The sequence below is a fragment of the Mytilus californianus genome, unplaced genomic scaffold (genome assembly GCF_021869535.1).
Source record: "Mytilus californianus isolate M0D057914Y unplaced genomic scaffold, xbMytCali1.0.p SCAF_4, whole genome shotgun sequence".
NCBI lineage: Eukaryota > Metazoa > Mollusca > Bivalvia > Mytilida > Mytilidae > Mytilus > Mytilus californianus.
Window position 1 is genome coordinate 37541207 of NW_026262690.1, and position 27523 is coordinate 37568729.

Consider the following 27523-nt stretch of genomic DNA (forward strand, 5'->3'; position numbering starts at 1 on the left):
TATCTTTCTTATATTCCTTAATGCTTTGTAGCTTCTAAATGACCTTTCTTATATTCCTTCATGTTCCCTAGATTCTAGTGAACCGTTGTTGTAATCTTTTACCCACTGTAGATTTTTGTTATATTCCTTCATGCTCTGTATATTCTAGAGTATCTATGTTTTTTTACATTATGTTCTGTAGATTCTAAAGGATCTTTCTTGCATTACTTCATCCTCTGTAGATTCTAAAGGATTTTTGTTAATACTTCATGCTCTGATAATACTAGAGAATCTTTGATATATTCATTCATGTTCTGTAGATTTTAAATGATCTTGGTTAAATTCATATATGCATTATAGATTCTGGAAGATCTTTGTTATATTTCTTCATGCCGTGTAGATTTTAAAGGACTTTTGTTATATTCCGCCATGCTCTAGATTTTAGAGGATTTTTGTTATATAACTCCATGCTCTAGATTTAAGAGGATTTTTTTTATATTCCTCCATGCTCTGTAGATTTTAGAGGATTTTTGTTACATTCATTCATACTCTGTATATTCTAAGTGAATTTCTATATTCTTTCATACTCCGTAGATTCTAAAAGATCTTGGTTATTTTCTTTTATACAATGAATCGTCAAACTTGCGTCTTTATTTATATATTTTTACAACATGCACTTTAAAAAGAAACTTTGTAAAACACAAATGTTCATTAAAAATTAACATATCTTTAAAATGCCATGCCAAAAAAATACTTAAAGGATAAAATATGATAGATAAAAAGAGGAAAAATGAAAAATGAATGGCATTGTTTTACCTATATCATCCCTTAGTTTGTTTCAGTATAGAATATAAAAAAAATCTTTTTGTTTAGAAAAAGGACCACACCACATCGTTGAATGATTCTTTTTTCAATTTTGATTTTGATGGATATTTAAAATTTTCAGTAGAATGAATTTGTCGATGTTCAAACAGTGTTTATTGTCATTATAAATTGACATCATTTATAATTAATACCGTCATTCGAGATGTCACTGTGGAAACAAGTATAACAACTTTACCTGGATTTCCTGGGATTATATCTACCACAATAAGTTTAGCCATCCTCAATCGAACTTTGATACTGATGGATATAACATAACAGTGAATGAATTGTCCAATATTTGTAAGTATATATACTTTTAATTAACAAATGCAATGTTTACATTGAAACCATTGATCTTTTTTTCATTATTGTCTCTTTTTCAATGTTTTTCCACAGAAATCTGACAATTTCCCAAGTATATTGATATAAAAATATAGTATACTTCTACATTTTTCCTTGTACTTGTAATTTATCGAAGTAGACAATTGCACAGAATTGCCAGAATAATTATTTGACCTTTTCCTCATTTCACATCTTAGGGACGTAAATTTTATAAATCTATTGTAAATTGAAATATTCATTAGAACTTGGCTGTCTAAAAATTCAACTTTTTGACTTGGCGCATTTTAAACCTTTTTGAATCGAGCGTCACTGGTGAGTCTTTTGTAGACGAAACACGCGTCTGGCGTACACAATTTTGAGCCAGGAAACTATGAAGAGTTTATTTATAGTTTTTAAAGTTTTATAGTTGCAAAATAAGTCCAAATATCCGTAAACGGATTGAATACTATTTTTCTGAAAACTATATGTAATTTTTATTAATATTATAGTTTTGTAATAATCAGTTTTAAAATTAGTGCCGGTCTTGTCTTTTCCCTTACCTTAACCTTAAGCTACTGTAAATACACTGTGCAAAAGACAACGAATTTTGTTTTTGCCCTAACTCGAAACGTATTTCATACACTGCTGCAGAAAGGGCTTCAACCAAAGCAACTTATTTATTAGATCAAAGTAAGTAAGACGGGTTTTATTCAGCATTGAACAATACTACGAGTACTGAAGTTTATTGTCCCATTATACATTCAACATTTGTTATGAATTGTGCATTTCATGCATGATTCCTGTACAGTATTTGATGACTGATGATGGATACGAAGCAATATATGCACACACTTTAATCGGTTGTTCTGATGAGTGTTTTGTCTTTGCTATATTATGTTGTTGTTTTTCGTTTTGTTTTTGTAAACCCGTTTTTGTATTATTCGGCGTATGACTTCTTTCCTTTATTATATACCTGTGTACTATTTTGACTACTAAATTGAATGTTAAATGTATAAAGCAATCCTAATTATTTAATCTTAAATATAAATTGTCCAACTACGGAAAGGAAGATGGTACTGACTTGGATGTGATATGTGCATATTTTGTTATGATCAATATAATGTACGCATATATTCATATATTTTGGTGGGAAGTTGTCTTATTGGCAATCAAACAATATCTTCTAATTTTTCTTTTTCTTGTAACAGTAACATAATACACATTATATGCATGCATGACTCTGAATTTAGCTAAAAGTTATGAGCAGCACTACTATAAAGCATTAAATGAGTAACATAACATATCAAAGCAAATTAAGCAATGATTTTAAAAACGGTAATGCAAATTAAACAAAATACGAGTGAAAGTATAATATAAGCATCCCTTATATATGCCTCAAGCTGTGACATAAAACATAAAAACTCAATGAAGCACGTGTATTACAATGACATGAGTTGCCATATCATGAGTTTATTGGCATTTTGAATTGAGTAAAAGATGTTTAAGTTATAAAATTATTTGGCAACTAATTTTCTATTTTGGCTGCAGAATATCTGAAGTATTACAGACCATACCTTGTAGTTCTAACTATAGGCATTTCAGTTAAATTGTGATAAATGAAATAATATTTTGTTTCATTAATGATTATTACTAGTAATCTATGTAGGTATACTGATATTCTATTGAAATATACTTAACAACTCAAGTAACGCACCACATCTTACCATATATATAAAGTATCACAATTTCTTTTTTTTTGCTACAAATTTGTAGAAATCTATTATTTTTTAAGTATTACCTTGAAATAAATGCAGAGTTTACACAGAAATTTCATTTTAACATTGAAATATCCATTGTCATTGATTTTAATCGCAAAAGTAAAAAAAAATCAAAGGTCAAAATTCATTCGATGAATAAACTGATAATCATAGTCATTTTCTTTGTTTTTAGGTGAAAAGATCACAAATTTGGCAACATATTTTTGTTGTTTTATTTGGTTACAAATTTGTTTTTTTTTTAAATGGCATAAATTGAAATTAAGAAAGTTCTCATTTTCAAAGAATTTGATGTTTAGACTTCAGAAATGTTGTTCTAACATTTGGACCTATTTCAATCATTTAATTTTTATATGCAATAGAAATTTTTACCCCGAAGAAATTAATGGAGGTGATGCGTTTCTTTAGTTGTTGGATATACTTCAAAGGCGATCTACTTTAAGAGAAAGCATTTTTTTTAACTAATAGTAAATCATCATACGTGCTGTTGTAGTCATGGTAAATGAAAAGGAATCTTTCTTGGTTTTTTCAATTCTTAATAGTTTATTGCTCGGTGTAGAAATGCAAGGATAGTGAGCAGAAATTAAAGCTAGACATAATGAAATAGCGGTATAGTCTTAATTTTCGAAGTTTGTTAAAATTATTTGCTAAGTATTTTTGAAACATTAAGCTGTTTTATAGTTTAACCGAAATAAAAACAATGTTAAGTAACTTTAAGATTTGTACCTAATTCGCTTTATTCTCTTTTATTGTCAAGTTCCTTTCATGTATCAGTGACCTGGAAATACGGTGACCCATTAATTAATATTTGGCCACTACATTTATATATATAGCACGAAAATTACTAGTTTCCCTATCGGGAGTCCAGCTTACATGGAAAATGTTCCAAGTGCAACGTATACGATATCAAGTATAAATGCTTTAGCTTAACACCTATATCATATAATGTCTGCTATAGTTCTGGAAATCTGTAATAATTGTAAACTACGAGACACTTGAACCTAACTACAACACTTTACACGGGCTTAGACATGTTACAACGGGTTTTCCTTGGTAACCTTATCATGGATTTAACTATTAGATATGTATCAGCAAATTCAAATTGAGCATTTTCCTTTGATCCGAAAATGAATAAATTACTTTCCAACCGAAAACTGTCACAAACAGACACACCACGGAAATGTGACATTAGAAAGATTAACTTAAAGTTATTTGCTTTCATTTTAATTAAGAATCATTCCAACAAAACATGCATATCACGATCAAACATTGTAAATAACTTCCTGAAATCACTTGCATGCGTCAATAATGTCATCAAATTGTCTCAAATCTTCTTTTTAAATTAGCTTTAAATGATTGTGTTAATAACAACACCACACGTTTTCCTGTGTCATATAACACTTCGCTGTAGTTAGGTGTATTAGAAGATATTTTGTAAAGGTGCCATGATGTCTGTTGATGAGTTCTATCATTTCAACAATTCAAGAAACGAAATGTTTAATGAAGTTCGCAAAAGAAGTATGAATTCTAGTTCTTTTGATGTGAACTTTAGCTTGAACTGGATCTTTTACAAATAAACGGCCATGTTAGCGTTCAAGGAAAATATCACGTAGTTTTTTAACTAATATTTTGTTAAATTAGAAATATCATTTGAAATTTACATAATAAGAAATGCAAACGAATTTATAAATGTTGCTCATGTATAGGAGGCGAGAGAGTTACTGTCTCTCCTTCGCACCTCTTTTTATGTGATTGATTTAATATCATTTTTTTTCCATTATGTTTTTTATGTGTGTGATTTTCTATAATATAATATAATATATGATATCCTTTTGTCTGGTATCATTATGTATAATATGCTCGGGTTTTTAGCTATTTACGAAAACATTAACTGTACCAATTTTTTCTGTACCAGATGCGCATTTCGACAATAAATGTCATTTCAGTGATGCTTAAGGCTTACATTTTTCTGCACCAGATGCGCATTTTGACAATACATGTCTTTTCAGTGATGTTCAAGACCAAACTATTTGTAAAATCTAAAAGAATAGCATTATAATGTTAATTAATCCGTTTATTCATCATAAGATGATAGTTCATATGTTAAAAAAGTAATTCAAGGCAAACAAACATAGTTGTGTTATATTCAATACTTACAACAGAATTAAAAGTGTAAATAATATGTTAACATATAAAAAAAAAAGTAAACTGTGCTGTTTTTTTTTTATTTTCACAGACATTTGTTGCAGTTACAGCTAACATAACCTTACATACTAGATTTTTCCTGATTACGTTACGGAATCACAATCAGACAGTACTAAAACTTAATGAGTTTCAAATGTATTGCGGTTCCAGTGACAAATTCAATCTGCTTCTTTCAATAAATTTATTTACAAATGTAGGAAAATTAAATCAATAGCAAAGTTTACTTAATTATGGTGCTTGGCCCTTAGTTGGTATCTGGGTTAAAATGAAAATAATAGATTAAGAGCTCTGATTTAATCCTTGTCCATTAATACGTTTTGTATGTTGAAACAATACATTCTTCAAGAGAGAAGTACAATGCACCTTCAATCATGTTAATATTGAAAAGGAAAATTGTCAAGGCAACAACATTGAGTCACTACTAGTTTTTTTTCTGGTAATTGATAAAAGGTTGAAAAAACTGGTACACAACATACAAATGCATTAATATGTTTGCTTTTGTGTGTCTATATCAATATGTACAAGGTCCATTACCAGTTTGATACTGGATTCAAATATCCTATTTACAAATCAGTCAACAAATGAATATTATTCATAAAATGGTATCAATGAGCTTAAAAATATACTTCTTAAATAAAACATCTGTAACTATTCTACTTCAAATATATATACAACAGATGCAAATTTGTACCATTGCAAATTTGTACTCGGTCAGGAACAAACTTGTCTTTTTGGTGCAGTTGTGTACCCTTCTACAACACTTGTTCAATACGGTACAACTCGTAAAGCTACTGTAACAACTTGTAAAAGTCTGTAAGTTCCTAAACAGGCACTTGTTCTTTATAACACTTCAATGAAATAGTATATCAGAGACTACGGTCTCAAATATCCACGTACCGTTACTACAGGTCTTCGTCTTTATAGACTTAAAACAAATGACAATAAGCAAGAAATTGCGCTTGCTTACATACAACCATGATAGCTAACCATTCTTGAAGGAGGGATATTCTTCTAAAGTGCATCTTTACTCATATTATAGTTTCCTTTTGAACACCCCTTTACATTTGACCTGACCCAATATTTAACCCGCCAAATATCTTGTTCTTTACTACGTTTTACAAGAATATAAAAATAATGATTGTTTGTCTTCCTATTTACAGTGTAAGATTTGCACTTATCTTTTTTTCTGTCAGAATGTTTGAAGTAATAGAATGGTGTATAACAACACATAGCTGAAAGGGTGATAAAGCAGATTGTTACCTGAGAAAACATTGTCAACCGAGGCGAGGCCAAGGGTTGACAATGACTTTTTTAGGGGTAACAATAACAACAATGCGTATCTAACAAAGCGCACAATTTCCATGGGATAGAGTAAATTATCTCCCTCGTATTAACCAATCAAAATCTGGCATTTTGACATGATGTATAATAATATTCATTATAATATGTTTAAAATTCTTAAACACCATTAGTAAATTGCTAAATATATCAGTTTAATGAATTATTAATTGTTTTTCCTCTTTCAAAGTGGGGAATATCACTATAGATTAATTATGACACACATGTTATATGCGATACTGGTTAATGGGAAATAAGATAATGATTTGATTTTATACATGCAATGACTGAAAATCAAAGCATCGTGGTTGGTTAATAGTCTACTATCAATTTTTGAAAGACTATACTTGGATGAAATAATATTATCTTAATTCGTAATGGGAAGACTCAAATACTTTGCTTGTTAAATTAATGAGGAAAAAGCTAGTTCTAAAGTGGTGTGGAGTATCTATGTAAAGGTTGCGAGTATAGACATTAGTTGAGTTTATCCTATTTGTGTAGATAGAAATTGCACGAATAAATAACCAAGTTTCAAATCATATTTAAAAAAAATGTTTATTCCTATGTAAATGAGAGAAGAAAATATACAGTTGACGCAGAGATCTATTGTTTGCGGTCTTTTTTGTTTACATGGATCTTAGTAAAATAACTTTTGCATACCACCATCATTATTTCTTGCTTAAAGAAGAACCATTTTAGTAAACTCGATTGAATTCATATACTTCTTATTTGTGAATTAAATTTATACAAGAAAAAAATAAAATCTACCTTGCCATTTCCCATGATTTTAAGGTTTTACGCTGAGGTATGTCAAAATGCAAATTGCGACAGGTTCAATGCATTAAACTATCTCGGAATAGTTCAAATAGATTTTTTACATTTAAAGACGTTATAAGCAGCATTAATTTGGAGACATTCTTTTAAAACTATTTTGTCCAGCTAATAATAAACAAAAAGTGTCCATAAGTTTGACTGGAAATCAATTTGAAAAGAAGATATATAACGGTATAAAAACTATTAATTTGCCTAAATTAAACATCGTTTTAAATTTACAAATTGTTTCAATTTGCTGTTCTAACAAAACTAAAATCAATTCTTTGAATGGTTTTCAACTGAATATATTAGTAATTACCGAATATTGCCCAGATCATCATAAACGCACGGTGCACCTCAATAAAAGAGTGACGAAAGATACCAAAGGGACATTCAAACTCACAAGTCGAAAATAAACTGACAACGCCATGGCAAGAAAAGAAAAAGACCAAAAGACTAACAACAGTGTATAAAACACAACATAGAAAACTGAAGATTGAGCAACACAAACCCCACCAGAAAATAAGTCGGTATTTGTAGTGAAGTCTTTTTGTGTCTACCATGACCCCTTTAGTGGTCCAACTGTAAACAATAAAAATGGTGGTAGTCACATATTTGATAGATAATGAATTGTTTGCAATATATCAAAACATGTGTACATTCTGTAACTGAAAGAGACAAGATGTGGCACATCTCTTAAATATCTCTGACAACTACATTGTTTCAAATAGTTTGAACAAAAACGTATTAAATGTCCGTCCGACCAAAAGTTAGGAAAGTAAGGAATATAAACTTTTGAGAACATGAAAATTACAAAGGCCAAAACAAAACTGTCAGAAATGTCGTACGTCAAAATTACCTTAGAAATAAGAATCTTGAAATTTTAGATGGACAGTATTAATATGCATAAAACATTTATGCAATAAACTTGGTATTCACAAAACTTGCATTAGATGCCGATGTTGATTAAAATTCTACACTGACCATTACTTCAAAGAAACTATATAAACCCTGAAACCACAGCCTATATGTTCATACTTACATTTCCAATTGACCAAAAAATATTTCGCGAAACACTTTAAAATATTACATCTGACTGTCAGCGTTACACTTTATGTAATTTAACAAAGAAAAGTGAGGAAACCCATATGTTAATTAAACTCTTAAAACTACAGTTAGCTTATGGTATTTCAACACAAAATGTCAACTGTGAAGGATAATGTTTTTTTCTTCACCTCACAAACCGATTCCACTGTGTGGTATCGCCGTATCGTCCAATTCGAGCAAATTCCAAAGCAGACCCAGAAACGCAAGTATGTAACACTTAATAACAAGATATCTGACGCATTCAGATGTGAGCATATATAGAGTTTAAAACAAACCATGAATCTTTATCAGTTTTTTCTTATCACAGTTAAAAAATTGCACACAATTTGACGGCTAAATCTTGACAATTCTGAAAGTTGAGTATATGCGCTTTCTCTGAAAAATTAAATATATACTGGTTCATAACTAAATGTATATAGGTATTTTTCAGAGACAAAGAAGTAACTAGCTGTGAAATAGACATTGAAATAAGATATTATTAGGTTACAATCTGTAATGAATAGCAAACTTAAAAGAGTTTAGAACCGTGAATCAATCATAACTATGTATCAAGCACAACTTTAACAATGAGAGATACAACCTATTTCGGTGTGTATAACGGGGACAGACAGACGGACGGACGTCAAAGGGAGATGATCTATATAATACAACTGTTGACAAGTAATTAAATTTGCGATTTATGTATTTTGACACTTTTTATTTCAGGTATAATATTTTTGTACACTTTGAGGTTGTTATTACGCCTTGGAAGTTTTAGACTGCACTTGCAAGTTCACAAAGTCGATAAGATATATTTATAGCTCTAATTGACCTGGTAGATCTAGGTGTAAATTAAGTAAAAAATCTCCCATTGACTTTAATGCTAACCTATGACTTGATTTGAATTTGTACCCGGTCTACCTTTAGAAATCAAATGCTTTCATATATCATTCATTGAAGTACAAATGTAGTCCCATCTTTTGCACCAATGAATTAAAAAACTGCATTAATAACTAAAGCGACATCTTTTCATCCACTAAAGTAACGATTAAAATGTAGAATTATATAGATAATTTCCTCAGACAATTGATGTATTGAAAATAATACATTTAAACATCAATAAAAAGACAATAACTAAATAATCACGGACTTTAGATGAAACCTAAACAATCACAAATTTCCCACAGGATCATTTATAAATCAAAAATGCGGGTTAACTCTAAATCAAAACAGGACAAATTGTTTGAATCAAACTAAAGGTTGTGATGATATGATAGTTAAATTGTTTGATCTATGCTTCACGTTGGTTAAGTATATTTTCTTAGCACAAACCTTAAAATCACGCAATATGGGGATAACTGGATTTGATTACAATGCAGTATAATGTCAGTTAATAACCGTACAGTAAAATAAAATATTATATTTGATAAGTATTTTCATGCTTTCAATAGTTAGAAGTTTAATTTTCAGTTATGAAATATAAATTTTTATCTAATTAAATTGAACACTGACTAGTACATTGGCAAAAGAAATGCGAGATAACTAGTTTATTTTTCGATATTTTCAAATGAAAATCTATTCTTTACACATATGTCTCGCTAATTGGTATACATATTGATCAGATCAGAACATTTAAACAATACTAGAACACAACCGCGAAATCGCGGGCATTTAGAGCGTGGTTGAAAGTATGTACTAAACTGTTGTAGGATGAATTTTTGTAAAAGATTTTATAACCGGAGATTTCAGGAAAGGTATCAAAAGTCATAGGTACTTGGGGACAGGACAATTTTTTTTAGTCTTCCCCTTTTTTCCAAAGTCCATTATTTTTTGTTTTCTGTTAATTTCAATTATTTTCAAACTTTTCTGTAAACTATGAACATACATATACTTTAAATAAAGTGTATTTGCTATTTACTATCAATTCCAAGTTTACTATCTACGGCTCTCAATATAATATATCAGTGACCGCCGTGGATATAGTAAACTTGGAATTGATAGTAAATAGCAAATACAATTTATTTATAGTATATGTATGATCATAGTATACAGAAAAACGTGAAAATAATTGTCCTCTCCCCAAGTACTTAGGAAAATTATGTGTAATTTTTAACAGTCCTAATCGGAAGTCTTGTCTATGACTTAAAAGTTCGTCAGATTACGGAAACAATATCCGGACGCCCTTATTTTCGTTTTCCTCCCAAAATAACCCAAACTAAATAATTAAAAGCGAGGATGACAAATGCGACTATGCATGGTACCTATAGGACACAGAGGCATTATGATTAATTTATTGTGGAAGGAAAAGAAGCGACACACAATATGAGGTCTTCTCATTTAATAGTATAGATACTTTGATTGACTTTAATGTAAAACTTCATTACAAACTTGCTGATCCTTCCAACATCATGTTGTTGTCGTGTTGAAACTAAAATTAAATTTACTTATGAACTGTTTTTTAATGCCGACATAAACGTGTAAAATGTATAGGTGTTGCCAAAATTTTTTAAGATTGTATCTAAAAATGTCAAAAAAGTGTCCCTTTTTTTTGGACAAAAAATCTGTTTCCCATCTTTAACTGGGATTGATCAGACTGTTGATCAGACTATTGGTCATTTTGATCAGTTACTGCATGATTGATGGCCATGGATATATAAATTTTTCCTCGTATATCAGTTGGTTGTTGCTTTGGGTATGCATACAATTTGGAGATGATCTATGTATTGTCTGCAAGTGTTTTTGTCCTCTGCGCGACGCGTTTTTGGGAACCTAAAAATACAGGGCGTCCGTCCGTCCATCCGGTCTTGTTAGCGTTCTCGAGTGTACTTGTCGGATTTTTATGAAATTTGTATCACATGTTTATATTAGCATTCAATGATGTCTCGGACAAAGTTCCAAACAACTATTTTTAAAGGAATTATGCCCCACGGAAAATTGCAATGTAAGCGCTTTCAAGCCTAAATTTTTTGTAGGATTGTTATGCAATATATTGAAGGTTTATATCAGCAATCGGCCTAGGACGAGTTCAAATATCAGCGCTGATCAACTATTTTTACAGGAATTATGTTCCTTTGAATTATAAAATCTATAGAAAATTGCGTTGATAGCGCTTTCGAGTATACAATTCTTGCCAGATATTATCAAATGTTTATCAAAGATTAATATCAACAATGTCTCGGACAAGTTCGAACATCAATTTTGATCAACTTTTTTAAAAAGATTTATGCTCCTTGGAAATATCAATTATATAGAGAATTGTATTGTAAGCATTCTCACAACTACATTTCGAGTAGGATTGTTACGAAAATTTATATCGTAGGTTTTATTTTATATCATCAATATCTTGGGTGAGTTCGGAAATCAGCGCTGATCTATCATTTTTACAGGAGACATGTCTCTTTGAAATGTTATTTATGTTGATTGATTGTTGGTGTATTACGCCACTTTCTGCACTATTGGCTATTTTTTGGCGGTCAGTTTGTATTGGTAGAAGAAGCCAAGGTGCGCGGAAGGATCCATCGACCTTCGGCAGGAAAACTGATAATCACAGTCAACTTGTAGTCGAACACACCTGCCACGTGCACATCCTCAGTGTTGATAGGCTAGTGACACAGTAATTTATATTGAACATTGCATTGTTAGAACCCTCACACCTACATTTCTTGTAAATTTTTTATGAAGCTTTTATCAAAAGCTGATATCAGCAAGGTCTTGGAAGAGAGCCCACAAACTATTTTTACAGGAGTTATGCCCCTTGGAAATATAAATATATGGTCAGTTACATTATTAGCGATCTCATGCAACCGACATCTACTGTATGATATTCCTTAAAAAGTAAAGAGATTTTTTTAGTAATTGCCCCTATTAGGCAGATAAAATATATGCAACGCGAGGGACATTGGTACGTTGTTCTTTTATTTTAGTTTAGTTAGTGAGCCGTTTTAGGTAAATCCTGCTCCGAATAAATCAGTCTTACAGATATATTCTGAGATTGACATGTCCTTGATATAACTGAGATTAGGAAGGGTGGTCAAAAAGTATATAATCTATTTCTGTATTTTCTTGATTTCAACGAGATTTCCAATTGCCAGTTTATTCTTTCTCAAAACGTATGTAAACAGATTTTTATTTAATTTAAATTAAGTAAAGTTAGTTAAGCAAAATCAATTTCTTTGTATCTGAAGATAATAGAAAGAAAGGAGAAATAATGTTTACTGCTAATCCCAACATCCAAAACGTAGCTATATTATTATATCGAATTTAGTTACAATTATTCCAATGAATATATATGGCAATCAAGCGTATGTTAAGTAAATAAACGAAAAAAGTAAATACAATTTTTAACCAGCTACAAAATGTTACTTGTACCCGACAAGCTGGACCAAACCCAGCTGCTACTTTCTATCAATATACAACATTACTATCCAATAAAAATCATGTTTTAGTTAAGAAAGTCCTTCTTCTACTTTTTTGGATAAATTCTATGCAAAATGTATAGAAATTACAATTTTAAGCTATAATCTTAAGGAATTTTTATTTGGTCGTATGTTGAAAATAAGCTTAATCTTGTTAGAACGAAAAAAGTTTACAGATGAAACTATGATTTTAGTAAGGATTGATAGAATGTTTGAAAATAGTACTCGTGTGAAAAAATCTCAGGGAACATTTGCCCGACATCTTTTGGTTGTGAATTGACATTTTTGTTCAGTGACTTGTTTTATGTTCTAAATCGACCTTTCTTTTCATTTTTTCAAGTTTTCCTACTAATGTCTAGATTCTGTCCTGACTGTTATGTTTTGTTATTATTATGATCATACAATGATTTGTCAGGCAACAAATGATCAAATTCGTACGAGATTTTACAAGTTGATACTAATTATTTCTTATTTTTACGTTTAATATATTGTTCTTTCTAAGACACCATGCGCGTAGCTACGTTTACGTCATAACGCCCGGGCGTACACATAAATTTTGAAGAAAAATATATTTGAACCCAAATAAATTATAAGAACTGATTGAAAGCACACGAGCCTTGTATTATTTTCTTCAATGACTTGTAATTGGAGATAAAAGACAAAGTGACGAAATATACTTTTTAATCAAATGGTATCATATGATTTATTAGGTACTTTTAGGTCATATACATGTAGCTCTGTAACTCTTTCGGTTCTTATACATCCTCGGCTTTAAAATATTCGGCTTTGAGCGTTCCTGATGAAGGTAAATCCAGAAAAGCGCTTCAAACTCATGAAATTGATAATGTGTTGTTTTCATATTTTATATTATATATTTTTTTCATTTTCTGTCAAAGTCTCAATCTACTGTGAATTCTACTCAGTTTACTTTTGTTTTAAGCAATTCATTATCTGGTCAGATACGATGTGGCTTGCATTTTTATGTTACAGTTCAATATTTATTTTTACGTTACACCTGCCCATCTATGAAAATTAATTAGAACATAATTATGTCCATTAACAAAATTTGAGTGTAAAAAGGTGAGTAAACTAGATCTATAAGGTCAAAAAAATTAATAGAACGACAACATTGAAATGGAGACTTGCTTTTTGACTATCTCTATATAAAGTTTTGTTTTTTTGTCGATTGATTGTTTATCCCACATCTCCTTTCAAACCAATCTGATTAAAATATATATCTCTGATTTCGTTATACTCATAAGATACGAGCATGCGAATAAATATAGATATAAATTTTAGATTGCTTTTAAACATATTTTTAAGCAACTGTTTTGGGCATTTTTTCTCTTAAATACATTACCGTTATATTCCAAATCAATACAATGAATAAATTTAACTGTAAAAAAACAAATTAGACTCTAAAAGAGACGCGAAAGGGATATTCAAACTCATCAGTTGAAAACAAACTGACAATACCATGGCAAAAAAGAAAAACTATGAAAGGCAAACAACAGTATACAAAACACAACATAGAAACATAAGACTTAACAACACGGACCCCACCAAAACCTGGGGGTGATCTCATGTTCTTCGGAAGGGTAAGCAAATTCTACTCCACGTGTGCAAACCCAGTGATAAGTCTAATTCGGTAGATCACATTAGAGGAAAAGAGGACGGGATTGTGGTAATATCAACAATTGGAACATATCCGTCGTCATTAACCTACTCGTTATGTCGAACGTAAAATTTTCGAAGGGATGATTTCAACTTCACCACTTGGAACTCTTGGTTCAGTAGCTTCCTTGTAAGCATCCACTATCTATCAAGGAAATGATGATAGGAAATGCAAGCTCTGGAATATCTTATCAACTGGCATGTATATACTCCATATGCAGGTGCTGCTGGAATGTTGCTACATAGAAAAGAAAAGTTCACAACTGGAGGCTGAAATCATCTCCTTTGTCGTAAAGTTTTGTTCTTAACCGACCAAGTATGTTGCTATTGATGAGTTTTTAATGACAGATATTGGTATCTTTTTCTCAATAACGCGTGAACATCCGGGGGGTTTCGCCCCCAACCAGGAGGTCTTCTGTTCTGGACCTCAAACCCCTCGATGAGGTTCGGGCGTACGCTTAAAAATGGCCTAGCTACGCCACTGGACACGCGTAAAAGAATAATGAGTAACTATCAAAGCTCAACACGTCACTACAGGTTCCACCTTGAACTTACAGTCAGAAATTCACATGCACCGTGTCTGTTGTTTTCTGTCGCGATATAATGAAGAGTAGTTATAAAGCGCTATTCATGTGGAGTATTAATTATTTTGTAGTATTTCAGCGACGACAAAGCAGAAATTTAAATTTTATTTCAAGAATTAAGTTGTTATGCAATTCTCATTTGGACTCAAGTCAACATAAAAAATAATCAAGTACCAGGCCAAATCTATTAAAACGTATTTTAAAACTCGGTATTTTACGTCATTTGTGTATGGATAGTTTTGACACAGATTTATATGTTTTCAATCATTGCAAATCTTTATTATGAGGCTGATAAGGAGAAACTAAAGGTGTTGTGATTGTTAATATTTAACATAATCAATATTTTTCTTCTAGTTGATGAAAAGAAGAGATTTAATAGCAGCAGTCATGGAAGTTAAAGTTTTCATAGTATTTAGTGTTCTGTTTTGTGAGTATCAGTGTTATATCTATAGGTTTCATAACGAGTGAGAATTGAAAATCGATTGATATCAACTTGAGTTATTAAATTTCAATATGATAATAAACGAGCCTTTGGCGAGTTTATTATCATTATCATTGAAGCTTAATAACGAGAGATGATATCAAGCTATATCAAATCTCGCAAGTTCTTAATCCTATTTCTCTTATGGTAAACATTATGTCTGTCCTGATGAAATATTTTCGATTTCGCAATCTACACTTCAAATGTAACTCTTCTTACAGAATTGAGAAAAAAAATCATCATAGACACCAGGCTATAATTTTGTACAGTAAGACTCATTAGTGACGCTCGAATCAAAACAGTTGGAAAGTCAAATCAAATACCAAGTTGAAGAGCATTAAAAACTAAAAAAAATACAAAAAGTTGTACCAAATGAGACTATTGACTACTGTCAACATCAGACGTTTTAAAGCGTTTTGTACGCTTCAGAATGGAATCAAATTTTAGATGTGAGATATGTGATTGGTTTGTTCATAATATGATAAATCTCAAATCTCGCGGTGACCTTTGAGAGAGTCCTCATTGCCTTATCGAATCATCTTAAATTTATCAACACGTTCTCGTGTTGGCAAGGAGTAAACCATAAAATGCTCTGAAAATAAAATGAAATATTGATGTAAAAATATAGTCATATAGGTTGAAAATAAAACATTTATGAATTGATAAAACGTACTTTTTCGGTTTTCAGAAAAAAAATATAATATTTCTTTATTAGATAAATCGATTTACCCGAAGGGTTAAAAACTTTAGATAAACTTTCATAGTCGTCATTTGACACATATTACAATGTTATTGATGTAATACCACCAAAAATAATAACACCTTATCAAAAAGTCATTAAAAAAAGTACACTATCTTCTACATTGCTGCATTTTGGAGCATAGAATAAAAATGACTCAAGAGTCCCATTTCAAAATAGATAATTGATGACAAAAAAATGATAATTAAAAAATCTCTGTGTGACTAGTGTTTCAGATAAGTCGGATTTGAAATTTACCATCTGAAATATTCCAATTGTCAATAGAAACGCAGTCCATACATGTATTTTCAATTTAATAAAAATTAAAACCGGCAGATATTCTTTGAAGTTGACTAGTCGTTGAAGAATTATTAGGGTAGGCATGCACACATTTCCTGTAACTTTCAGAGCTTCTTGAATTTCAGATTTTACAGTTTTCTAATTCCACGTTTTAAGCAAAAAAAAAAAAATGCCAATTTCCTCCACAATGAACCATTATGGCGAAAGATATCAAAAAGTAGTGCAGATTAACAATTTTTGAGGAAGGCATTAAAAGGATATTTTTGTATTATCTTTCAAAACGACCAAAGGGTGTTTGTGATATGATGGGTTGCGTTTCTATAGGCAGTCAGTAAATGTATTTAGAGACTACTAGCTTCTGCATGCGGCATTGGTATACATGGCAAACGGATTGGAATTTTAATTTACAAATCTACTCCAATTTAAAGCTTTAAAAAATTCTTGTTTGATTCAGAAACTATTTGAATATTCTGCTTTTAATCACACTTAAACAAACCAGTGAAATCTCCATCCATGAACTGAATAAGTACGTTTATATTCAGCGGGGATTTTAGACCGGGTTGAACGAAGTCCAGAACAGACTTGTAGTATGGTGACTAGGGGCGGGTAAATGTAGGCGCATAATTTGTGTAACCAACTCCTCCTACAATTATCAAACCAGATTACTGAAACTTCATAGAAAGATTGCACCTGCATTTATGGAATTGTTGGATGAATATTCTTTATTTTTCCAATTTTGAATCTTAGTCTTTGTCCACAAACATTTAATTTACAAAAGACGGCAATAATTTTCTGTAATCAACTCCTCCTACATCCCGGCCATTTGAGTCTTTTGGTCCATTGTTAGTATCAATATTGTCATCTGATGAAGTCCCGCAGTGAATTAGGTAGACAATTTTCTCTGCTTGCAATAGCTTTCTGTCTGAACCAGTGTCCTTGTTTTCTTACTTCGTTTCTAACTATCAGAATTTTATCGTTATCAGCCGGACAAGCGTCAGAAAGGAGCAGAAATCAATTATCCTTTTGGAGAACCTAATTTGTTTTTAGTTTTATTTGGGTGCATGTTTGCCACTTTTCATCATGAAAGTGCAGAGATATTATAATGGGCATGTCTATCTATAACTGATAATTGCTTGTTCATTTGATTGCACCTTCAGCAGTATCGGGGTTATATGGTAATCATTTTATCCGCCCGCCGTCACTCTTACTACTCAATTATAATATCTTGATATCTGAGGTAAAGGGAAAATAGTAGTATTACCTTTTCCCGGCTTTAGGTTGGCCTTTCGTGTACCCAAGGAAGATGAAGGAAGTCAACTTAGGAGCGCTGTGATATAAGGGTAAAAGATATTTTTTTTTATCTATTTATGAATAACTGCATAGTGTGTATTAACAATATAAATTATAAAACACATTGAAAAAAAATTCTTTAGAATTATTCGAGGAGGCTTACAAATTTTAATAAATTTGGTGTAAAATGACGGTGGGCATGGATAAAATAAACAAGCTCCGTTCGACGATAGTCATGATACCGTTTGACTTCAATTTCTAAAACAGAATAATAAAGTACTAATATCACACATAACTGTTTTGTCCAGGTTTTTATTATGAAAAGTGGTAAATTTAGAAATTGTTAGTATTGTCGCCTATGGGAGAATAAATACTACCGTTTTCCCTGTAAATAAAGGAAAAAAATCCCCAAATAATCCTCAAAATATACTGGTTTTAAAACGAATTATATTTTTTCTATTAGGGTAATCTAATTTGGAAAAAGTCTAAAATATACAAAGGTGACTGTGAATTACAAAATAATTTACATCATGACGTTAAACTAACTAATGCATCATTAACGTACGCTGTATACTTTTAATATTTGCCAGAATAATAAGAGTGATTATCTTGACAATATATACATTGTAAAGTGTTCTTAACGTGAACGAGAATGAAATGATTATCATATGATCAGATCCAATGATACTTTATCATCATGTTTAAACAAATATATAAATATTTTATGGATCTAAAATTACAATTGCATAGACTAAGTAATTATCCTGCTAATTATCTCCAATGAATTGCAACACTTTAAGCTACTATTTTTTATGCATCTTTTCATGTTTTTGCTATTTTTCTATGCATGTAATAGTAGAAGCATTTTAACATGAATATTTCATTAGATATCTTTTTGTCTTCACTAGATTGCAGTTGTATTTATCTTTTGTCATTAAAAATTGCTTTTAGTTTATTAAAACGTGAATGTAAAAAAGGCGGAAGATACCAGGGAACATTAACCAGGGTTATGTCAAAGAACATCTTGTTATTTTTAGTTCATTGGAAGATACCAAGACCTTGTTGATAAATATTCCGTATCAACTTCACAAATAATACATGATGGTATTGAAGTATAGATTCTAGGTACTAACGTTGTTTATCATCTTAATTACGTGTTTTATAGGGTTCTTTTTATTTGTTCTTGTACATTTTTACAACCTTTACTGTTTAGCCCATTTTTGGTAATATTCTTTTGACGTGACTTGGTATTTATACATCCCGCCGTTGTGTTATTGTGCTATGGTCAATTTTGTATTCTTGTCTTTCATTTTTGCTTATGTAATTTGTCTATAGAGTGTTTATATGCCATTTTGTTTTTCTTTGTTGAAATAGTTATTTGTTTTTATAGTGATTAAGATTATAACACAATGTTGACTGCTGTACCCCAATTTTTGATATTCTATGCGACTGTCATACACGTGAGAGGTTTAGCTAGCCCGTTTTAATCCATCATTTTCTACATAAGGAAATACCTTTACCAAGTCAGGAATATGACAGTTGTTTTCCATTCGTTTGGTGTGTTTGAGCTTTTGATTTTGCCATTTTATAAAGGACTTTCCGTTTTGAATTTTCCTTGGAGTTCGGTATTTTTGTAATTTTACTTTTTAAAACATAAAATAAGATGTATTCTTACTTTTCTAAATTACTATGAAAAAAATAAAACTTCGGCTGTCGTGCATAATTATAAACAATAATATTGTTTTCAGTTCATATGTTCACAAATGTAGATCATCACCTGAATTATTTGGCTTGCCTTCCCATTTTTAAACATATTTTTTCTAATTTTGTCTAAACGGAATTAATAAAGTACAAGAATATTGACATTTAAGGCGAATTGAGACTTCGCCATAAATATCGCTTCAATACTCTTACAACGTCATTTGAATGATACAAAATTACTATATACCCAAATGAATTGGTCTGTTGATGTACGCATTTCTACTTACCCTTCCTACATACAATTAAAATCTAATTGAAATTCATAAGGCTGCTGTTGTTTTTGTATTTTGTATTAACTGTCGCTATTATTGTTTTAATAGCACATAAGTATTTACCATTCATATTGCCGAATCTTGTATGGAATTGGAATTTAAAAAAAAATAACAAGTTTTGGTACAACACTTAATTTTTTCGTCTTTAAATGAATACAAGAATAAATAATTTATTTCAATGGAATACCATAAGATCATTACAATCCGGAAGCTTTGTAGAAGAACAGAAATATATTCCAAGAAGATGACAATACGTCATTAAATGATATTGCGACATTCTTTATGTCTTCTCTGATGATAATAAGCAACAAAAACAACTAATCAATTCGAAATAATGTCCGATTTCTACTTGAAATCACTCTTATATGGGAGCATTAATTTGACACAATGCATCTTTTCTGACAGTAACTTGTTAATGAGAAAGTAGATATTTGTAAATTTCACGGAGAACTGCGTCGATTTTTATGTCAGGTAATTAAAATGTCATCGATTTAAATGTAAATAGAATAATGGAATAGAAACAATAACGCTCCACTAACCATGACGAAAAGAGGAAAAATATTTTCTTTCAAATAGCCTACATATGGGTATGCAACTGTTTACTAAGTTATTACTATGTGTACCAATTAATTAATCATAAATTGAAGCTTAGTTTTACTATCTTCTGATCTGGACACTGTCCATATTTTCTGTTTTTTTTTAACAGAAAAAAATATCAAAGATATCAGGCTCATAATATGAAAACAAAACAGCTGAAAGGCTTGAAAAACGTAGTTGAACGGCAATGAAAAAAAATTAAGTCATTATTTTGTCAAATTTCATTTGACTCGGCGGCTGCATATTAAGCTGGAATAAGAAAATGTCCAACGACGTTTTTCGTTGACTCAACGACTGAAAGTGTATTTTATAAGTAGATATAGCAGAAAATGTCTAAAAATGGTAAGATGATAATAACATCTACCAATAGTACAATTATTTGCCTCATTGTTCGTGAGTTCAAATGATGTAGATTCTATAAAATCTTCTCTTTACAGTCGTTTTTCAAGTGGTAGTCATTTTGTCCAAGTTGATATTTCATTTGTCAAATCAATTAATGCGGGTTTTTTACCTGATAATTCAAGAAGTTATTTATAATTTATAAAAACAAAAGTTAGATACACGAAGAGTACACAATGCCTAGATTTGTTTTTTTTTATTAACTACATGCTTGGGTCTGAAAGGAATAAAATGCTACGAAACATTACAAAACGGTAGTCATTTTGTCCAAACGGGCGAAAACGTCGAAAAATCCGAAAAACGCTTATTTCCGACGTTGCATGTGCTAAATTTATTTCAATTAAATGTTCCTGATGATAAAAACAAATCGTGTGGTGAAATTTGGAAAAAAATATTGAAGGCTGTCGAAAAAAGAATAGTGCATATTGACAAAATCGGAACATAGATTCGACACAGATTAAATTTTGATATTTTATAACCATTTTTAGCTTTTAGTGATTTATTGTTGCTAGAGGCAAATGTTTGATTCAGAATGCGAATGATATGTACAACTTTTGCAAAGACAATTTGGAGACACCATCACAGTCCTCTATATGTTAAAGGTGAATTTTTCGTTATGTTGCGGAAGTAACCTGAAATAGATATAGATCATTTAAAGTCGCCCCTTCAGTAAGGTACATTCACCAAATTAAAAGTACAAGTACTCGAAAAGTTTTAGTTCGCGACTTGTCCTGCTACTCATGTTTTAACTGTCGTACGGAAACTAATTCATGTACTAGCAAAGACGGACCTTTTCGTCAAAATAAACTTGTGCATGAAACGGAGGTAACTGAAAGACTAATTGCAAACATCGACGAAAACAGTGTCATTGAAATAATACAACCCGGGATTGTATTACCCGTTTTTACGGACGATCCAGGAGAAGATTTCTAAAAAGTACATCAGACGTTAGAAAACTGAAGCAAGAAACTATAGATGACTGGGGAAATAATTTTGAAGCTGGGGTTCAAATAATTGAAGGGCTGTATTTCGACAAACTGTGTGTCAAGGAAAGTACAATTCATTTCAAATTAATCAAGGGTTAAAAAAAATTATTTACTTCCATAGTGTCGGATATATTTGTATTGGGGTTGAATCAAGATATGGAAAATTTACAATGACATATGATATGCACCATAAAATTTTAGCAGCCTGTGATTAAAGTTTTGTGCTTCTAAAATTATGTTTTAATTAATTTATGGAAAACTGTATATTTAATAATTCCGTCCTATTTTGCCTTTCTACATTATTTACGATTATACAGCATTTTAAGGGGAATTAAGGGTAAAACATTGTTAATCGATTTCTACAACTTGAGGTAATTCATGGTAAAATATATCACAAAAATAACAGAGACAGAACCAACCATTAAAAAAAAAAACGAATGAAACTAACAAATTTAATTAATCGACGTCAAAATTTCAGAAAACACTCTTTGACGTCCCATTTTTGGTGTAACGTCGTGTTGTAGGAACATCGTGCACAACGTTCTTGGGATAAAGACATTCAGTGTTTTGAGCAATTTGAGCAATTTTGTGAAGAATAAATTTACAGACCGCATCAATAATATATCATGTTGGCACCAGACAAAAAAAGGATTTCACAGTACCTGCAACACAACTTCTTGCATGATGCAATTACAGTAAATTTACTCATCTAGATAGATTTACATATAAAAACAAAAGCTGGGCAGTTTCGTCTACAGAATAGACACAACAAATCATCAAAAAAGATTTAGAAATTATGATTTTGAAAAAAAACACCTCAAGTTAATGTGACGCATACGTTACACATTAGTTTATGTACATTGTAATTTATATTTAACAGGTCTACCATTTTCATTTTTTGCGAACTAAATGTACTATTGAAAGGCATTTAAGAATTTAAAATATTTACAAAAAGTCAGAATTTTATACAACCCGCGTCTAGCGTACCGAATTAAAAGCCTGGCCAGTATCTTTGATGAGTTTTTGTTATAGTGATCACGGACTACAAGATACTTCTATCGAAAACATTACGTGAAGTAGACCATAGTACTAAAGGGACATCGATTGAAATTTAAAAAGATTAAGAAATCTTCAATCAGATAATGGTACTTCATAAAAAAATTGTTAAACATGGAATTAAATGATCCTCTGGCGATCGGTTGAATATTGACTTCAATACTACTCATCTTTTTTTCCATATGAAAAAAAAAATTGCAGAGAAATTACTTATTTAAAGAAGAAAAACCTAAATTATAAATAAATATAACCATTCAATAAATATTTCAAGTAGTTTTTAAGAAATTATTCATCATTGGCTTTCATTTTTGCTGTTTCAGCGTTTTTTGATGATATATAATTCAGCTTTTCTGATAAAAGTTGATTCAGGAAAGCGCTTCAGACGCATTTAAATTTATTGATATATATTTTCATTTTATAGCACTGATCCAATAACGCTGCTGGGGAACTGCTAGTCACAGAGAAACTCATCAGCTCAATAGTCAGTGCTTTGGAATTAACATGATTTATTCTCCGTTGATGAGAATTAAAAACTAAGGTCCACTTCCCTTAGACAAAGTCGACCTGAGGTGGATTTGGCTGTTCTTTTAAGGTCCATCTGATTATAAAGCTCCTCATGTATTTAAGTAGATAAACGTTCTTGGTTTTAAAATTTTCTGGTTTGACCCTTCTTGATGAATATTAATCAGGAAAAGCGCCACGGACGCACCAAATTTGTAATTTGACTGTCCCCTGGTATCTTTCACCCCTCTTTTGTAAAGTATTTAATGTTTAGCACTATGTCAATATAACTGTTGGTGGACTGCTACTCTCCGAGAGTATCACCAGCTCAGAAGTCAACGCTTCGCTACTGGCAAGAATTATAACATACCTTTCTTCAAATTCTTCGTTGATAAAGTTTCAAATTATTAAGAAAATAAGGTTTCAACTCATTCAGGCAAACATAATTTGGTTATTAATTTTAGGTCCTTATTGGTCATATAGCTCTTAAAGTATTTAGGTAGTTATACATTGCTTTTGAATTTGGGGTTTTAGCGAGCGTTAATGAAGATAAATTAAGAAAACCACCCCCTGGACTCACCAAATTATTAAAGTGTTATTTTCATATTCTCAATTCATGTCTCACATATAAAAAAGAAGATCCTTTCAAAAAAGCATGCAATGTGCGATTCAAGTACCATAAGTTTCGATGTAACTCACCATATCTTCTAATTTTGATTTCATTTATGCATTGTAAACTATCCAATAATGTTTTTTTTTTAAACAAAACCAGTTTATATTTATATTTTTTCCAGGTGTTGTCAGATTTTTTCCCATGATAGCTGACGCATCTTTTATCGAAAACAATACCAATGAACTATACAACAAAAATTCATATCTCCACCTAGTATTACGTCATAAGAGATCAGTCAATAATACTTCCTCAGATGACGGAAGGAGTGCGATTGAAAAATTCTATGATGATCCAAATAATAAAGCCATGTATTTGGTGTTTCCACTGTTCGTCCTTATAATCAGCACATGTTGTGGTCTTTACTTTTGTGATAGATGTAGGAAGCATTTAAAAAAGAAAAAAGCCGAAGAAAGAAAAAAAGAAAGTGAGCTACTCGAAAATCAAGAACAAGACGAAGAGAACAAAGCTTCAACATCTAACAGTATTGACGGAAATAGCAGTGATTTGAACAAATCAGCGCAGGAAAATGGGGTTGCAAATGGTTCAATCGCATTGGAAATGGCAGGTGAAATAAACCGAAACGATACACCACTAGAAGATGTAGAAAACAGTCCCGAAGTCAAAGCAGTAAACGCCGTTCCTATCAAACACAGGGAAACTAGTTTTATGACAGATGTAAAAAATGCAAATAAGTATGATGTAGAACCGCCATCCAAAAATTCATCTAGCTTGGCATTTACTGATGACGTCAAAACAAATAGCAGTGCTCCAAATGCTGTTGCTGATGACACATTAAATTCGGATACAAATCGTAATACTATTAAACATGATTCGAGAATAGTTAATAATGAAAGTTTGAAAAAAGAACATGTCGCAAAGAAACTAAAAATGAACGAAAGTTCAAAAGACAGTAGGGTCGTTCCTGAATTAAAGACAGAAGTATCAAATAACAATAACTCTGACCAGCAATCTGAAGTAATAAAACCTTTACCAACGACAAGAGAAATACAAGTTAGGAATACACACAGACGAGACAGTTTCAAATCAGCATCAACTGTACAAAGCAATAAAAGTTTAGACAGAAAATCTAACGGTACACGATCTAGTGCTGCATTTCACGAGAAAACAACTTTGCCTGATGTTACGAAAAGTTATTCTAAAATGGACAGAAAATTCACTGCACTGTCCGCTGAAGCTATAGGAGAAATACTGCAATATTATAAAGACAAAAAGCATATGCCAGATATTATTCCAGATGAAGATGAAAATGCAGCTCCTATAAGGAAAAGATTCAAAAAGGCAAAATACAAAGTTTTTAATGGCTAGCACTAAACGTATTCATTGGACAGTTTAAACAAGAAAACTATATTCGTAACAGTATTGCTTCAGCACCTGTGAATGCAACTTCGAGTTGCCATTAATTCTGCATTTCAATAGTTTGTATATAAACTACATAAAATTTAGCAGATGTAGATTAATGATAGTGGCAGTCACATATCAATATGGCGTTCAAAATTGGAAAGAATACATGGTCAGTTCAAAATAAAATGTCCATGCATTCGCCAAAACTGTTATTTTGTACGACATTATTATGTATGCATTAAATAACAATAAATATATTTATATTTTTCAAAATTTAAATCTTCCACTCTAAATATTCTATATTGTTTTACATTTATATTCGTGCATTCTCTACAAATTTGATCAGAATAATCCAATAATACACCGAGAAAAGTCACTGCTACAGAAGTTATCCTTAACAAAGTATGACAATATTGACATCGTATCTTTAAATACGATATGTGATTTTTGCGAAACTAACAAAACCGATAGGATTTTAAATTAAACATTTGCCTTTTTCTGATTGACTACAATCACAATTTTACATTAAAAACACACAGTTTATTTTTTTTTACATCACAGTATTTCAGAACTAATACACGTATGAATAGAGGCAAGAATATTTTTACGATATTCAAAACTTATAAATCCATATCAAGTTTACAAACGCCCAGAAACTCCTGTGGAATGATATGAACTCCAAACTGAGCGTTTCCCAAAGTCGATTGAAATATTTTCTTAGCCCAACATAGATTTGATTTTGTATATTTGTTGTAGATCTAGAAACTACTAGCATCTCAGGAAAAACGGCAAGCTGCCAATAGTGTTTAATTTTAAGATTTCCATTCTAATATCTGATATGAGCAACAGCCCAAATAATGTCTAATATAAAAATGTTGATTTAGTCAAACATCTTTTATGTCTAATGCTGCTGCTTATAGTTGATTTTACCAAAATTGTTAGATCTTATGTAGTCTATTAAATAATAAAATTAACATTTATTTTTGAATCGATTAAAGATTTTTTTCTAATTTTGCAATTATATTGGCCAAACTTGCTCTTTCATATTGACTCCTTGTATTGAACCGATTCTCTAAAATAAACGACCACTTAACATCTAGTAAGTTTAAAACCGTTATGAATGTCATATCATGTCATTGATGTTACAAAAGAGAGGAAAGATACCAAAAGGATATTCAAAAACTCATTAGTCGAAAATTAACTGACAACGCCATGGCATTTATATATCCATTTTTGTTGTTTTGTATTGTTCAATTTTGTAAATTTATGTGTAAACGGGTGTATTTACACAGTAAACATTCTTCTTATTATATACTTATTTGAATTTGAGCATTTAGTTTACTCAGACTCTCTGTTATATTGCAAGCACTTAAAACTAGTATACATTGATGTTGTGCTTTTATTCAATTTATAGGTTACTTCATTTTATAGAAATGCCGGCGTGCGGGTTTTTTAAAACGTTTTCCTTTCTGAAACGTTTACTCATTATTACCATTCGTAAGTCTTGAAGACAGTCTTATCTGTTTAAAATCTATGAAATAGTATAATAATTATAAAAATGATACTGAAAATAATGATGATGATATTAATAAGGATTGCTTAAGTTTCGTGAAAGAATGTTAGATAAATTGTGCAAGTGAATAGTCAGTCCAAACCTTTACCATATCTAGTATGTAATTTTGGTTAGTCGAAAATCCCAATATATTAATGGAAGTATTGGGTCTAAATAAGCTCGGACAGATTATGTCATATAATTATCATACATATATTATCTTTTAAACCTTTTCTGTAGACCACGTAAATGGGTATGGATAGAATATGCAAATAATGTATATTTTTATTAAATTATCTATTATTTTAAATCTGCACTTAATAATAAAAATGGTCAGCAATTATATGGCACATACACACAAAATGCACAAAATATATAGATTACAATATACCAGGAGCAATTGCTGTGATACACTATTATTGTTTTGTTTTCAAAATAAATAAAATAATCGATATGCTTGTTTTTTAGCCAGTTGCGTTCTCGTCGAACTCTGCTTATAG

General features: G+C 30.9%; 2 protein-coding genes across 3 annotated transcripts in view; one reads left to right on the plus strand and one right to left on the minus strand.

Moving 5' to 3' along the window:
- Positions 1–27523, minus strand: part of LOC127698259 (disks large homolog 1-like) — a 428947-nt gene that overhangs the window by 237596 nt on the left and 163828 nt on the right. The gene's annotated exons all lie outside the window — the stretch shown is intronic.
- On the plus strand, positions 1037–27475 carry LOC127698277 (uncharacterized). Its single transcript, XM_052201668.1, has 3 exons — positions 1037–1143; positions 15409–15481; positions 24231–27475. The coding sequence occupies exons 1-3, from the start codon at positions 1126–1128 to the stop codon at positions 25433–25435; spliced, it is 1296 nt and encodes a 431-aa protein (XP_052057628.1). The 5' UTR covers positions 1037–1125; the 3' UTR covers positions 25436–27475.